Genomic DNA, 18060 nt, shown 5'->3' on the forward strand with positions numbered 1-18060 from the left:
CAAAACAAAAACACCATAAAGTCCAGATTTTTTTAAATAAATAAAATAAATGCAACACTCCCAGACATACCCCACACGAAGGTAAGGAAAAACTCACTAAAACCTAGCAATAAAAATAAAATAAAAATGTATCTACCCCCTATAGCTTGCTCTGTTTGGGGTTGGTCGGACTGAAAGTAGGGATACACCGATCCGATATTGGTATCGGCTGCCGATATCAGTAAAATAGCTGGATCGGATATCGGTAAAAAAAAATATATAATAAATAAAATAAGAAATAACAATTCAGTATGTGTTAATTTGTTACATTTAGTTTCACTAAGTTAGGAAAGTAATGTTTTAAGTCAAGCCTTGCACAAAAGAATGATCCCAGTCTCTTCCACACAGGACAGTGAGGCATACAGTTTATTAATTGAATGAAGTTTATTTTCTGTCTTTGTTTACAACAAATAAAACACTTGTGATCCTTTACAATTCTTAAAAACAAAATATATTTTAATATTTAAAAAAAAACATGGATTTAAATTATATATATATATTTTAATTGAACAATGGGTATCGGATCGGTATCGGTATTGGCCGATACCAGTGCATGTGAGCGGATCGGAGCGTGAGCGGCGCGGGGCGCGGAGCGGCCGGTTTTGACGTGAGCGAGGAGTGGGTTTTAAAATGAGTCGGCGCGACGTCCGGAGCGAGAGTTCTCCTCCGCTCCAATCCACTCCAGGCCGCTCACAGTGGTTTAACACTGTTGATGTAATATATACATGCAGTACAATGTCAAAGCAACAGATGGCGATGTACAAACATGAAGGCCATTTTCAACCAATGAGAAGGGTTCAGGCTTCGTCACTGTAGAGACGCCCACCATAGATATCTATGACGCCCACACTCACTCTCCTGTTAGAAAAGGTATCGACGCCATTGTTGTTGACGTTAGCTTACATGCTAACGTTAATGGCAGCGACCATAGCATTGTGGCTCGGCTAGCCTATCATCGCTTAATAGAACTAGTGAATGGATAAACAACGTTATTTAACATTGCAGAATGGCTACAATTACAATGCGGCTCAATACAAACAATTGTTAAGGGGCCCAGGGGGTGTAGACTGTTGTAGTTTGAGCTCATTTACACCATGCTCCAAAAAAGAAAAAGAAAAACTGCCGAGTGATCTGGCGCGGGGAGCGGGGAGCGCTCAATTCAAGGTGAGTGGGGAGCGAGCGGAGAGCGACTTGGGGGCGGGGTCAACATGAGCGATTAGCGGAGCGGACCAAGCTTTAAAGAGCGAAGAGCGGATTTCTCGGCCGCGCCGATCCGCTCACGTGGTCTGGCCGATACCCAACCCAAACCCAGGTATCGGTATTGGGAGTGAAAAAGTCGGATCGGTGCATCCCTAACTGAAACCCTTTAAATTATAGTAGCTTACCTTCTGTACAAATTTCTCCACACTCTGGACAACATGCTTGTAAAACTGAAACAGAAGAGAAAACGAGAGAACACAAATTGTGATACCCAAACAAAACCACGGCATCTCAAGGGAGCACTGTAAAAACATTCACCACTTAAAGGGGAACTCCACTTTTTTTGGAAATTAGCTTATTTAACATCTTCCCTGGAGTTAGACAAGAAGATGCATACCTTTTTTGTCTCTGTGCGTGCATTTTATCTTTGGGAATAGACGCTCCGTTAGCATAGCTTAGCTTCATCACTGGAAGTGAGGCAGGACAGTAGCCTTACAGTGCCTTACAGTGTATTGCAAGGTCTGACATTGACCAAACTTGATATGCATGACCTTGGTGGGCTCTAGGCCAACTCCTGAAAAGGGGGTCAATGTCAGACCTTGCAATCAAAAGTTAGGGGCGCACTGAAATTATGGCAAGGGTTATTAGCCCCCTAACTTTTGATTGCAAAGTCTGACATTGACCCCCTTTTCAGGAGTTGACCTAGAGCCCACCAAGGTCATGCATATCAAGTTTGGTCAATGTCAGACCTTGCAATACACTGTAAGGCACTGTAAGGCTACTGTCCTGCCTCACTTCCAGTGATGAAGCTAAGCTATGCTAACGGAGCGTCTATTCCCAAAGCTAAAATGCACGCACAGAGACAAAAAAGGTATGCATCTTCTTGTCTAACTCCAGGGAAGATGTTAAATAAGCTAATTTCCAAAAAAAAGTGGAGTTCCCCTTTAAAACATGTTCAACGGTTGCATATTTGGTTAGATGAATGATCCCAGGAAAGGGGAACTGTGGAAAATACTTGGTCAAAACCACTCATGCTTCAAGTGGTAAATTAAAATGTTCATAGAATATCCAAAAAATGCACAAAAAGGACAAATTCTTTGTGGCTGAAACTGTGAATCACAGTTGTGTTATCATTCAATGTAACACGTCAGCACAAAGATTTTAAAGTCTCAATCAGATGTGCTTTTAGCGCATCAATGATAATGACTTGATCGTAGTAGAAAATAGGCCCAATATATATAAAAACTAGGGCTGTCAAAGTTAATGCTTTAACTTGAGATTAATTTAAATTATTTAAAGCATTAAAATAAATTAATCTAGATTAATCTATGGAGTGAAAAACTTCAACGTTCTGAACTTTCAGCAGTATATTTGCTTGTTCTTTTTTTGCATTGACTCATTCACCTTTTTGAAAATCATGATGAAAAAAAAAATTGTTGTTAATGATTTATATTACTGGTAGTTCATACAAGACATTATCGTCCTCTAAGCCAATCTGCACTTTAACATAGGCCTGGGTTGTTTTTATTTCTGTTAGCGCCGCAGATATAAGAAAGAGGTCTAGCTGAGTCAATGTTGATGGTTGTTGAACATTTGTATTTCACAGGAGAGAAACTGTATTCAAAGAAAGCTATTAAAATAGTCTTTGAATCTAAATATACTTTTTGTGTTGATTTTACATTAATTCCATGATTTTACTCAAGTAAATATCTGTTACAAGCTTCGGTCTTGAGTCGAAAAATGCAATTTTTAATCTAGATTAATTGCAGAAAATTGAGAGGTTAATTAGTTAATTTTTTTTAATCTATTGACAGCACTAATAAAAACACATGTAGGCTATGTTGAAAGATATTGTATCCAGACTTTTGTCAATCTGATATCATATGGTATAGGGAGGTGTAGTCTGACATCACTGGTTGTTCCACCCGTATAGGGATTTACAAATGGGGGAAATAAGTATTGAACACATCAGCATTTTGTCCCGTAAATATATTTCCAATGTGGCCATTCAAGTGACATTTTCACCAGACTTTGGTATTAACTCAGGGAATCCAGACAAAATCTAAACATTAAAGTCCATACATAAATAAAGGTATGTGTAATAAAGTGGAATGACATAGGAAAAAAGTATTGAACATATTAACTGAAATTAACTCAATACTTAGTCAGGGCTCCAGGGTGCGCCCGTTTTGGTCGCATTTTGAGACCAAATATCAGCGCAGTGAGACTGGATGTTTTCTGATTGGCTCCGATTGTTATTCACTGAATTACACCACTGCGCCACTGTGAAACCAAAATATACCTTTCGGAAGGAATGGCTGGTTAAATTTCCCTGGCTCCGCTACGATAAAGCGACAAACAGTATGGTTTGCATGTATTGCAAGGAGTGTGGTCCTAATATGGCTGGCAGTACTGCGTTTGCTGTCAGATCATCAACATTCAGAATAGAAACATTAAAAAAAGCATAGTGTCTCCAAAAAACACATACTGTGTCGTGACAGGTGTGTTGCCAGCACATCAACAGTGCCTCTCCACTGCTTATAATATCGCAAAAGAAGAGCTGGCGTTTACTAAATTCAAATCGCAGATCACCCTAATGAAAAAAAACTGCTTAAACGTCAACCCGACGTACAGCAACGACACTGCCTGTGCCTGTTCATAGGAGTGATTGCAGATAGGGATGCACCGATACGAAAATTTGCCACCGATACCGATTGTTCAACTAACACAATCGGCCGATACCAATACCGATATTTGTGGCATTTTTTTTTTTATATATATATATTTCTTTTGTAATATTTTTTTTTGGTAATATTTTTTTTTGGTAATATTTTTATTTTATTTTATGAAACTACTGTATATTTCTGTTACAAATTGTGCTCACCGATATGAACATAGGCCTCTTTACTTACTTAAAAAAAGGAAACATCAAGAAATAGCACTATCTCTCTACCAGTATGTTCTGCAGGAGGGCTGCAGCTAGATACTAGTTCTCCCAGTATGGTCTACCGGCTGGGCTGCAGCTGGATACTATTGTCTCAACCAGAGCTCTCAACCAATGAAATTTTGATTGACAGTCGATTCTGCCAATTACGTCACACACCGCTTGCACCCGCCTCTGCTGTTACCACCAATCGGCAATTTACTTCCGCTTTTGTCCGCCATTGATTTTGACGAGAGGTACCGTACTTTTCGCACTATAAGCCGCACCTGACTATAAGCCGCAGCAGCTAAATTTAATGATGTGTACATATATAAGCCGCACTGGACTATAAGCCGCAGGTGTTTTAATGTTTAATTACCATATGTAATTAGCATTGGGACACAATACTGTCAGACAAATAACAAGAATTAACTAATTTACAAGTTGTATTAAGTTTAGCAAATAAGGGAACAGATAAATAACATTTCAATGCAGTCAAAAAAGCAATATTTAGATTTTTACATTTTCGGGTTTGGTCACGTCAAGTCACATATAAGCCGCACCGTTATATAAGCCGCAGGGTCGAAAAATGGGGGGAAAAGCCATGGCTTATAGTCCGAAAAGTACGGTATTCTACAACAACAACAACGGCGGCGGCGCGGCCGACGTTTAGCTTTTAGCTCCGCAGGATGACTTAAACGAGGCATAATGATTTTACTGCAACGAATGTTATAATAAAACAAAGCCTTTCTATACATGTGTGATTGAAAACTTTATTAACAGATTGCAGAATGGGTAAAACTCAGGGCTCTATGAGCAACGGAAGGAACTGAGCTAGTATGAACGCGTAATGCTTGCTACGTTCGGGTAAATAATATGCTGATGTTATTGAATGTGTAACACTAACTATATAACGTTAATGCCACAAAACGAATGCCTTGTTAATCATAAGTAGTAACTTTGATGCAGTAGCTTGTGTGTGTGTGTTAAGGCTGAGCCCGAACCCTGTTTTTAGGGTTTGAACGTTCGCCAGGGTTTATCGAACGAACGTTCGAACGTTCGTTTTTTGTAAATTTTTTAATACAATTTTTTTTTTATTAAACCTTTTTTTTATATAATTTTTTTTTTTTTTTTATTATAGATCCTACGGTGGGCGGCATTGCATAATCTATTGGTGAAAAAACATGTTGTTTACAGTGGTGGCTGTTCATGTAAACATGTAATTAAACAAAGCACTCAGAAGAAAATAAACAAGCTACTGAGTACTGCATAAAGTTCCTACTTATGATAAACAATAGCCCTTGCACACCGCAGTCACGTAAGGGGCTAGATAAACAAATGAATTCGTTTTGTGGCATTAAAGTTATATAGTTAGTGTTACACGTTCAATAACAGGTATTCACTCTTGGTCGACGGGAAGGAGAGAGGCGTGCGCCTCGGCTCGGGCTCAGCCTTAGTGTGTGTGTGTGTGTGTGTGTGGGGGGGGACTGGGGACGGCGTTGTGCAGGTCGCAAGTGAACTTTTTTTTGTCTTTTGACGCTACACAAATTGATGGATATTTATTGGCTACTGCCATCGGCACATTCGAGCTTATCGGCCGATAGGCCGATTGCAGTCAACAAGGCACTTATCGGCCAATACCGATACCCGACCAATACATGCACCCCTAATTGCAGACACATTAAAAAAGAAGACGTCCCTTCAGACGTCCCTTCAGATTGCGGAGAACATCTACATGAGCTTCATGATCGACGGAGATACAGACGTCTCTGAGTGCGAGCTCGTCTACAGCCGCATATTGCACAACGGGAGACCTATCAATATCCTAATTGGCCACATCGAGGTGGAGCATGCACATGCAAAAAGGTACAGCAATGTTATTATATAATAACTCCAGTTTAAGCAGAAATAAGACAAGCAACACATTTAAATAGTTATTGCTATTCAAATAGATTCAATAAGCATATAGGGCCCCAACTATGGAATCTGTTATTATTACGTTTTATTTTTTCAATGTAATTTTCAGTTTTAATGTCGAGTAATAATAATAATAATAATAATGAGTAATAGACATACAACCTGGATTTAGGCTACTGGAGCTGAGCTGAATGTGTTAAAATAGACATAAAAAAGTGAAGGATTGTACTTTGCTAACTGTAATACAATGTTATTTTTTCATAGGAGTCTATGCTGCCAAGTCAAGCACAGCACTTTTTTCCCCTTCTTCTAAACAATTGAGGTTATTGCAATCTTATTTGAATTTTTAAGCTCGAGTGGAATTTTGTGAGACAATTAGTTTGAAAGCCATTTGTCTGAACTTTAAGACCTGCCGTGTGTTATATGACAATTTCTTGTTTGTGATTTAAATAAAGAAAAAACATTTATCTGTACCTTTTATTCCCGTTTACAATAATTTACATAACATATTAAGAATTACTAATGTGTATGGGAACTGAATTGTTAAGCTTATGGAATGTAAGGGAAATCTGATCCTAGGTCTGTGACTATAGGCAGGAGGCTACGCTGTGGTGACGTCAGTCAGCAGCGCCAAATAGCAGTGTAGTTTCCCAGTGAATGAAAAAATAAACGTTGTTATTTTGCTACCTTTACAATTAATTGCGAATATTTTCATGTTGAGCTATAGATTGTGGATAAATACGCACAGAAAGGTACACCATGCGAACGTTAATGCTTTATTTATCTAAAACGAGCAGATTTAGAAATGGTCAATGGGGAAATACATTAAGTGGAACAGAGGGTGGAAGAGGAAAAAACGAAAATGACGTAACCACTACACCTCCCTATAGACCGGTTCGCTGTATACAAACATACCGTGTTCGAGCCAATCAGCAATACCAACTGAGTCACGTGACCAAGTTGCCCCCTACCTGCATGGGCTGCTGCTCTAAAAAAGTATGACTGGGCTCTATGGAGAAACCATGACACTCCCGACTAAAAGTTGACCAAACAGGGTAGGTGTGAACGCGCCCTTATAATGCATGTCCCCTTTAAATTTCGAATGTTGATTTAGAATTCGAATGTCAACATTATGATCGAAGCATTCGGTACAGCCCTACCATTTAGAAATAAGGCTCAATATTAATACAGTACATTTTGTTTGATTAAGACATTTTCTAGGCAACCAATTTTCATACTAGAGCAGGGAGGGGCAACTGGCGGCCCGCAGGCGTCTACCTTAATGATAAGCAAGCAGTGCAAAAATGCGGAAGCATTCGTCACCGCACGCCACTACGGTAAAGCGCCTTTCTTTTCAGGCCCGCTTTGGGAGCTGTCGCGCGGAAATAGGCTGTCTATTGCCATTCTCTTTGACAAACTCTAACCTTAACCAGCTCCTTAACAGCGCCTAAACTTAACCGTTCTAACCTTAACCAACTCCGAAACAATGCCTAACCTTAACCTTAACCTTAACCATGCCTAACCTTAACCATAGAAAGAATATTGCCATTCTCTTTGACAAACTCTAACCTTAACCAGCTCCTTAACAGCGCCTAAACTTAACCGTTCTAACCTTAACCAACTCCGAAACAATGCCTAACCTTAACCTTAACCTTAACCATGTCTAACCTTAACCGGCGAAAGAATACACGTTAAAAAAAAAATCACGTTAAAAAAAAATATATTTTATGGGATTCGAACTCGCCAGCAAACGAGCTGTAGGATCCACAGCCATGCAGTGTTGCCAATTGAGCTATTTCTCGATACTGAATAAGGGGCGGTGACTTATATATATTGAGCTCCGCTCGTGTCGAACCAAGGCGGGATCTCATGCGCATGCGCGGGCACCTCGCGCGAGCACGCCGGCGCACGCACGCACCTGAGCGCTGGGCGGCGGAAAATGAAAGGCGCATTACCGCACGCCACTACGGTAGAATGCTTCCGCATTCTTGCACTGCTTGCTTATCATTAAGGAACAGGCGGCCCGCAGGCCGCATGCGGCCCTCACTGACGCTCCATGCGGCCCCAGGTCAATATTTATAAAAAATTTAATAATTATAATATATATCTTTTTTGCATTCAACTAAAGAGGTTGGCAGTCGACTATGGCTCCTTTCGATCGATTAGTTGACTATTCGACTAATAGGGGTCAGCCCTAGTGTGTGGACATATTCAACACTGTTGAAAGTGCCGTGCAGCAATATGGGGGGGTTTGATAAACTGTCCGCTGTTGTTACCGATGGAGCACCCGCAATGAAAGGAAAACACACAGGATTCGCCGGGCTTCTAAGGCAGAGTGGCGTTGAGTGTACAATGCTGCACTGCATTATACATCAGGTAAGTTCGCTAACATAATTTCCATCTATTGTGGGTCACTAATAATCAGCAGTGCAGTGCCATGTGGTACCACGCCGTCCCAGCACTTTTCTGAGAAGTACGCGCACGGATGTGCACACAAAAATAAAACGTTATTTCATCTGATGCAGATCGCATGCACAAACATTGAAGTTGACATTCCTTCTATTGTGCGCCAACAGGAGAGACCACAAGTATCTCATTAAAGACAGAACCATTATTGACCCACTGTGGGGGTGTGGGGGGGGGGGGGGGGGGTGAATGTCATGCCAGTTTGATAAAGGGTCAATGGGAGGCACTCAGGAATGTTTTGTTTAGTAGCAGGATAAAAGTTTATACATTTAATAAAATAATTTATTATTGCACTTTTGATTTACTGTTGTAGTGAAATGCAGCTTGTTTGTTGAGCAGTGGGCTTTAAGTTCATACATTTATTTTAATAGAAGCCTTAATTATAAATGTCATTTTTGTATATATTTGGGTTACACAGCAATACTTGAGCTGTATTTAAAAATTTATAAAGTTGAAATTAAGCATTACTAAATGCGTTTGAAATGGAATAAAAACAAAGTTACAAATTATAATAGTTTATATGCCTTATTTATCACATCTGTGGATATTATGGGCTATTTGAGTGATGGGGTACTACTGGCGGGACTGCCGATAAACAATGCGGCCCCCCAGATTTAGTGTGGAAATTTTGTGGCTCTCACCATATACAAAGTTGCCCACCCCTGTACTAGAGTATCTCACACAGGACTTCATCCCCAGAACTGGGAAATCAGCCATATACTGTGTACAGGATAATATAACGTACAGGTAATATACAGGATAATATACTGTACAGTAAGGAGATCTGAATTACTATAGCTACCACTTTCATCATAAACATGCTACTTGGTTTGCTGCCAAGACATTCTCAGGTTAATAATAAATGTATTCCCTTCCTATTGGATTTATGCCGACCTACTTGGGCATTGAGCCAATAATGAAGGGATTTTAGAGCAAAGTTGACAATGGGTATCGGATCGGTAGTCGGTATCGGCCGATACTCAAAGCCCATGTATCGGTATCAGGACTGAAAAAGTCAATCGGTGCATCCCTAGTTAAAACATCATAGCTGCGGTATCAATTGAGCATCCAAATGAGCAGAAATGGGCAGGGGCACAAGCACAAAAGGGAAGCTGAGGGATAAAACATAAAATACGTACAATAAGAATCCTTACCTCTAAGGGGAATTATAGTTCTTTACTTTTAAGATCATTCGTGTCTTAACACATTGACTGCCGCTCATGTAGATCTACGCTTCTGTCGCCCGACGGTTGAGTGCCAGAAACGTAGATCTACGTTTCTGTCACGGTATTTCTTTTATTATCTATTGCCATTCATAATTCAGCGGGGCACCTTGTGCATACTGTTCTGAGTGTGTCTGAGCTGGCAGACGGTATTATACCGCCCTCTAACGCCTTCGGCCAGTAATGCACCCCGTTAGAAACGGGTTGGTTTCTTTTCTCTAACGAGCTGCGGCATGGGGGCGGGTCCTAAACACTCCAGCAAAACACACGCTTGTAGGGATGCTTTGGACTACTGACCCCGCCCGCCCGTTGAAGAGCAATGTCCTTCAACATCGGAGGCACGATCACTGTGGATAACTGGAATGGCGATGAGATTATTGGATTCCTTTTTTTTTTTCATTACTTCAGAGACCAGGTAAGGACAATATATGAAAGCTTCCGTTGATCTGATATTTATTTCTACTGCGATTGAAGCTATCTGTGTTATAGCTGTTTGGTTGTTTTCCGTTGGGTTGCAGGAGGGGGGGGGGGGGGGGGGGGTCTAAATCGCATTGCATGCGTGCACGACAAAGGATGATAGTGATGATCTAGCATTGATTTCAGGAAGATCCGATAACCAGGCGAAAAATTACAACATGTTTATTGAATTACACAAAAACGCTGCTTGTGTATTTTCCCTGGAATTGCTCAGAAGCGGCCGGACTATGTTCATATTCAAAACTGTATAAAACGGAAATGTACGGATGAAAAAAGAATCTGTTTTTTGCACGTTGACCAGAAGCAGCTCAATGAGGCGTTATTAGAGCCATAGCTATACTATAAAATATAGGTTTAGGTGTACAAAGTACAACTACGTTTACATGGGTTTAATGGATGGCACGGAAGTGGTCACTTCCCGGAAGGGGCGTGGCACTCAATGTGTTAAAGGTGCAATAAATGGTATTTTCTAAGTAAGTGGTCTACATGTTAAAATAATAGCTCTACATTCTGACAGCCACCACTGATACAGAGTATTTGGACAGTAACATGGGTCTCGCAGTCTCTCCCCTCAGTAAACAGAAAACAACATTTTCTGGAATCCCATTCAGACTTTATCAAACACTGCAAAAATGGTCAGACCAAAATGAGAAATACAAATTAGTTATGAACAAATATGTGCTTGAAACAAGTAAAGTAATCTGCTAGTGCAGCAAGATAATTTGGCTTGGCAAGATTTCTTTAAATAAGTACAAATATATAGGGTTCCTTCTCCTGATTGGATAAAGTTGGAAGGGATACCAGAACTAGGGCTGTACCGAATGCTTCGATCATAATGTTGACATTTGAATTCTAAAACATTCGAATTTTTTATTTTTAATAATCTTTTATTTTTTTCAATCTGTTTAAACCAATGGCTACACTAATATTATAATATTATACATAAGACGTCACCTAGGGCTGGGCGATATAACGATAACAATAAATATCGCAATATATTTTAATAATCGATATCGAAAAGAAAAAAAATCATTTTTTTTTTTTTTTTTTTTACGTGCAACAGGGCAGTTTTAAAACCAGAGACAGTGGACAGACTTGTCTTTCTTGCCTGCAACTTAAAGTAATGGCTTTGCTTGTCCAAATGACAATACTGACCAAATTGAGATTTATTTTTCTCTTGTCCATTTATTTTGTTTGCTTTCTAATTTAAAATACAGTTTGAAACCGTCTGTACACAGTAGGCTATGTGTGCGAGCAGAACTAGACTCCAGTCACGAGTCACGGTGCACATGTGCAGTGGTTTGTCCACCAAAAAAGCGCCAAAAGATCGAAAATAAACTAGCAGAGCCAGAACTGTTCAACTCCCCTGGGCCCTGTTTCTTGTACCTGGATAACTGAGTTAGCCGGATAACTTTAACTGGATAACTGGGTTAGCCGGACTTTCCGGTTTCATGTACGTGGATTTTCCAAATCACCATGACAACATATCCAAAAGTTTGAGCCTGGTCGAAAGCAGAGTTCAAGTTCAACTTAGCCTGAACCATCGCCACGCCCCCGCAAAGAATTGACGGCCCGTTTCCTGAAACTATTCCCACAGTCTACGATCTGCATTATACCATTCTGAATTACGTTCTTGTGCTCCATTCTTCCAGAGGGGGCTTTTGAAATGTAAAATAGACCCAAAATGCTGATACTAAATTCACTTTGTCCTAAATAATGCACGTTATATATAGCGTGGCGACAGTGGCGCTCGCTCGTGCGATGTACACATTATGTGGTTATTTTAATTGTAACTGGGATTAAGATGTCTGATGAGATGCGCTGTTTGACGGATTTGAGAAATTGAATGAGCCGTTGACGTCACATTAATGAATGAGGATAAAGAGATAAACTTCATTCATAACAAAGGATATTCTAAACACGGGTCCATTAATGTATAAACAATGAATTTATCCCATCTGGCACAGTGGTCCAGCGGTAGTGCTCAAGCCTGCCAACCCAGCGACCGGGGTTCAAAACCCGGTCTTTCCAATATGATTTTTTTTAATATAATATTAATGATTATACGCCAAAGTAGCCTGGTTTTAAGTTAAAATATTATAAATCTACATGCATTGAGGATGTCATTCTTTATATAGCTCTCAACGTGCACCAAATTGAATTATTCCTATATTGCAAAAAGAAGGAGACGACTAGGGTCTTGAACCCCGGTCGTCTGTGTGAAAGTCAAAAGAACAACCCGTTAGACCACATTGGAGATAAGTTAAAGATTGACTATACATCAATCAATGGGTAAGAGAGCCGTATCGTAATTCTGTATAACAGTTAACTAATTATTTTCGCTAGCAAGATCTCATTTGATTATTCAATCCAGCAGGCAAGTTTAAAGAAATATAATCTGATTGATTGAGGTAATGAGGGACTTAAAATTAGCCTATAGATAACGCATTTAACTTGTCGGCGAGGCGATTGAGCCGTACTGCAATATGTTAATAAAGTTTTAAATCAATTAATCAATCAATGCCGCTAGAGAATCAGGATTTCTGCGATCGACACCTGCTGTCTTCTCAGCTGAGGCGGGCGCGCGCACTGATCCTGAGAATCAAGTCTGGCTTGAGTTAACGAGACTGAATCCACCTTCTTGGAACAGGAAAATCCCGGCTTCAAACATCGGGTTAACTGAAGCTGGATAATGACATCTTGATCGACTTAGTTGAACCACGTACAAGAAACAGGGCCCTGGAGCCACAGCCAGCAGAGAAGCTGGTTTACTTTAGCTTTTAAACCAGCTGCAGCCTGAGAAATGGAGTGTGAGTGGATGCAACACTAAAGATGGCGGCAATGACAAAGAATTGCTGCAAAATAAACATACATCTGTTGTTTATAATACAAAAAAAAAAAAAAAAAATTTTTTTAATACTTATAACAATTAGATAATTATCGATATCGAGAAATATGATAACATTATCATATCGTTATCGCGATATGATTTCTTTCCATATCGCCCAGCCCTACGTCACCATCACTTTCATACCAACCGTGCCCTTAATGGATTATTTATGTTGACGAAACTGATGAGTTATATTCATTAAAGAAAGTTGATTTAATAAAAGAGACTCATTTAATCAGAATAATCACTTTATAAAAATGTTGGATTTAGTTTGAATATATATATATAGACATTCGAAGCTTCGTTCGAATACTTCAATCGAAGCTTCGAATGTTAAAAAATGACATTAGGTACAGCCCTAACCAGAACATTTATTTTGTGTTTACTGCAGAGCGGAGGGACTGGGAGACCTATGTTACAGGTAGGGATGGGTATCGTTAGGATTTTATCGATACTACTACTCCTATCGATACTGCTTAACGGTTCGGTACTTTATCGATACTCTTATCGGTTCTTTTTTATACTTTTTTTATGATTTTTATATTTGCAGTTGAGAGCATTGGTCATCTCCCTACAGTAAAGATTAGAAATGATTGAATTATTGTAAATGTGTGTGGAGTGGTGGGAATAGCTGCTTCAATAATAACTTATAACAACAACAGACAAGTTAGACAACTATGTATACAAAAAAAACGATATACACTGAATGATTAGTTGTTACCTAAAGTCCTTGGACTCCACTGTAGAGAACGGGTGCAGGCCTTTGACAACAAACTTTGTCACAGCCCTGTGACACTCGTTCACCCTATCCTCTGTCATCTTTCCTCTAGCTGCTAGGGAGAAAGGACTTTGGGTGGTGGAGGTATAGAGGGAGGATGTGTGGTGGGCTCACTGGCCTGGGACACATTGGTGGCTGACCTCAGCTTGACGATCTATAAAAAGTTTTTAGATTGTAGTATTTGTAGCTAAACAATTATTTTGTTTATTAGCCTATTTGTAATAATTCGTTATTAGCCTAGGAAACTCCGTATCTTGGCTTACCGGCTGCAGTGGACGTGGATGCAGATGAACCACTGCGCGCAAGGCAGTCGAATACGGCGCATTTCTGCACACTAATATAGTGTTTTGCAAACAAATGTTTTGATAGATTGCTCGTATTGCCACCCTTACTGGCAAATGTTTTGTTGCACTTGTGAACGCTTCGCTCTATCCGCCATCACGACTCAGTCCATGCAGAGCTGTCTGTGTCTGTGTGCAGCGCGCGTCGGCACGGAGACAGCGCTGAGATGCTTCCAGCTGCAGCACATCAGGTGTGCGGGGCTTGTATGTGCAGGGCTTGTAAGCGCTGCTGTCTGACGTGCTGCAGCTGCATACTATTGACAGCGCTTTCATTAAGGAGTACCCGTATGTATGTGTAGCGCGACTCGCGAGGAGTGTGTGTAATAATGACTCGCTGCTTCTCGTGCAGAGACAGAGAGAGGAGAGATCGTTCGCAACTTTTAAATAATAATAATAATAATAATAATTTCTCTAGAGTATCGATAGCAGTACCGAGGACGTCTGAGCTTATAAATACTCCGGTATTTTCTAATATAGTACCGGTTCCCGTTTAAAACCGGGGTCCGGGGGGCATCCCTAGTTACAGGCCAAACACTGTAAGAATGTAGAGCTATTTAACACACTAATCACCCTTAAAATAAATAGACAATTCTCTTCATCAGCATTAGCCCAATATTAAATTAGGGGCTGTGACTACTTCTGCAGTATATATATATTGCATCAGAGTTCAACAGTAGAGTCGGGCAACAGTTCAAATTATCCATATATTCTAAGAAACTGTAAGGTAGGTTTACTAAGGTTCACTTTACTTCTGTAATGCACATCAATTTGTGCAATGTGTGCTTTTGTTTTTCAAACTGGCAGAACTGCTGTCCTCAGGTAGCATTGGTTCTACTGTTACAGAACATTGAAAATAGGGAATACAAATTTGATTCACTTAGTAACTCGCGCCTGCTGCTCTCATTTAGATCCAAAACCCGGTTGAACCTGGCAGTTCGCCCAGGCAGGGGGGCGAGTGGAGCTAAAACAGTCAGCTAGTCTGGGAAATAAATTACTTATCAACAGGGCTCTACGCTAACCTTTTTCACTAGGGGCACAGGTGCTCCTAAATGAAAAAATTTAGGAGCACACAAAGAAATTTAGGAGCACCCAAAAATATTTAGGAGCACAGTGAAAATATTTCAAGTAACAGTTTTTTTTTTTTTTTTTAATAAATGTATATTTGTACTGTGCGTGCATGTGCAAACGGGAACGGGACACACATCTGTGCAATAGCACATACCACCAAAGTCACTGGCCCACTGTGTGCGTGTGTGTGTATCATCTGCGTGTGCAAACGGGAATGGAACAGACATTTGAACTATTAATTAAGTGATTAATGCCTACTGTGGCAAAGTTGTAGCCAATAAGAAATCTAATAAGAAAGGCAGTGACATTGAACAAAAAGGAGACACTGGCATTACCACCAGGGCCATCAGTAGAGGGGGGAGCTAGTGTTGCTCTTCTAGAAAAAGAATCCTTTCAGGTAGGGATGCACCGAATGGGAAATTCTTGGCCGAAACCGATACCGAAAATAGGAAACAGTTGGCCGAAAACCGAATGCCGAAAGGCCAAAAATGATTCATAGAATAGATTTTTTTTTACCAATGTTGTTCAGCTACCTGATTATGGAAAAATATATGATTATGGCAAAACTTAACTTAAATAATAAATAATCACTATTATGGGTCCATAAAACATTTATTCAGCACTTCTGAATGCATACAGCACATTAATTCCAAGTCAAGTGCATTTTCTTTTCTCTGTAGGATAACTACAAAGTGCATTCAGAACAAAGCCAATGTGCTTTAAAACTGCATAAAGATCTGCACACATGAGGGAGAATAGCTTATAGCAGACTTAATGATGTTACTGTAGTGGCTACACCAGCGTTTCCGTTAGCCGGTAATTACCGGTATTTGACCGGCAAAATATGTTGAAGTCCGAATATTTTAATCTCTCCGGTCTTAATGTCCGGTGAAAATAATTCCTCTAAGCACAATTTTATTATTTGAATTGTATTAAAATCGGCTAAAATTAAATAGCCTATGCGATGAACGAAACAATAATTCCATTTTCAGTTTAATTGTTGCTTCACTCTGATAGGATGGCGCCGCTCAGATGTGAAACTTATTTTTCTTTTTTTTTGAGCCTGCACGCTCTGGCCACCATAACGACAAACAGGTATACGAGGAATAGAGAGAGAGATGGCGAAACAAGCTAAGCTTAGTAAATATTTCATGAAACCAAGCACAAGCAGGTCTAATAATGACAACGAAGATGAGTCTTCTGAACTTGAAGTCACAGAGACCGCTGACGCTGATGCCGTGGTGGCTCCCGCGGAAAAGAAACAAATGTCGAGCGTACTTTTACTATTAATTTATTGATTGAACCACAAAGAGCATCCCCAGTCTGCTGCTACCGTTGCGAGCCTCGCCTGTTCCAATGGGGATCTATTAAAGTCGAACCAGCAACTAAAGTCGCTGTTCTCGCAGCCGTCGCAGGTACAAAACGGATAGGCACAACGCGAGACGGGGTGAGTGAGTGTTGACATTTTTAATCATATGCAACTGTTGGTTGACTGCCGTGTCACATAGTAATGCATGTTATTGATTATAACTAAATGTAGGCTATAACCTATAATGAAATTAACAAATGCGTTACACGCATGTGGCTCGTCCTCTCTGCATGTGGCGACGAGCTAGCAAACGAGGCAATGTGATGATCAACTACAGTTTGCTGTGTGTGAAGTTGAACATTATGATATGTGTGACGTGTCTGATACAACGAGGTGAAGCGATGTCTACTCGAGATTCATTTGGGGGTGCGTGTGACAGAGCTGCTGCAGCGCAAGCCTGCGGGGCGGGAGCTTGATGCTGGTAGCGTATCGCACTAACTTGAGAGGCGAGAGATAGTAATTTGATTCTGCAAATCAATTTCTCATTCTTCGCTTGATGTAATTAATACACATGTCCAATTATAACGGAATTCGTTAGCTCATAAAAATGTGATCATAATAGACTGCTGTTTAAAACTCTGACCGGAATATCTCGAATATGTCCGGTGATAGAAATCTTGCAGGACACCCAGACCAGCACGAATATGTTCTAACGGAAACGCTGGGCTACACAGTAAGCATTTTATATAAAAGTACCCCCTCCAATGTACACTACAGTAAATTACCTAGTATGGTTGTCAATATTCGAATGTACAGGTTTGCTTGTACAGTTGTACATTGTTTCCCCCCCCAACCCAACCCCCCACCTCCTCCAATGTACAGTTTCTACGTCAAATGTATATACTCCCTTTTCTGGACTCTTTTTGTATCACACAGTACTGTATTTGCAAATCTGGTATGTCATAAATGTATAGATGTAGCAGTACTGTCTATCTGTATGTCATGTATGTCATATGTCCTGATGAATTGAAACTGGGGGACCCTGATGTAAACAAGACGAAAGTCTTTCTCTGGTCTCCATCCCCTTAACAATTGTGTGTATTGAGCTGTACTGTACCCATTCTGCAATCTGTTAATAAAGTTTTCAATCAATCAATCAATCAATCAGAGAGAGAGATAGAGAGAAAGAAAGAGAGAGAGAGAGAGAGGTAGATAGAGAGAGAGAAGACATGTGTGGCTGCCGCCATGGCGGACATCTGTGCTCTACTGAGCGCACCTTTCTAGTCCCCAGATGAATGTGCTCTCTTGACTTTGGCACAGTAGACGCGCGACGTGTATTCTCGAGAATGATAATAATAATAATACTCTTCAGATTATATTATCAACGACAGACAGCGTCAATGTGAGAAACACAATCCCTCCCCCTCTC

At 40.2% G+C, this 18060-nt stretch overlaps 1 protein-coding gene across 1 annotated transcript in view; it reads right to left on the bottom strand.

Annotated features, from left to right (window-relative positions):
• The window catches only part of scaf8 (SR-related CTD-associated factor 8), a 111272-nt gene that overhangs the window by 58272 nt on the left and 34940 nt on the right, over positions 1-18060 (bottom strand). The window contains exon 3 of the mRNA XM_084311577.1: positions 1425-1469. Within this exon, the coding sequence (XP_084167703.1) occupies positions 1425-1469 (45 nt within the window). The remainder of the gene's footprint in view (positions 1-1424; positions 1470-18060) is intronic.

This window comes from Notolepis coatsorum (assembly GCF_963971535.1).
Source record: "Notolepis coatsorum genome assembly, chromosome: 3".
NCBI classification, from domain to species: domain Eukaryota; kingdom Metazoa; phylum Chordata; class Actinopteri; order Aulopiformes; family Paralepididae; genus Notolepis; species Notolepis coatsorum.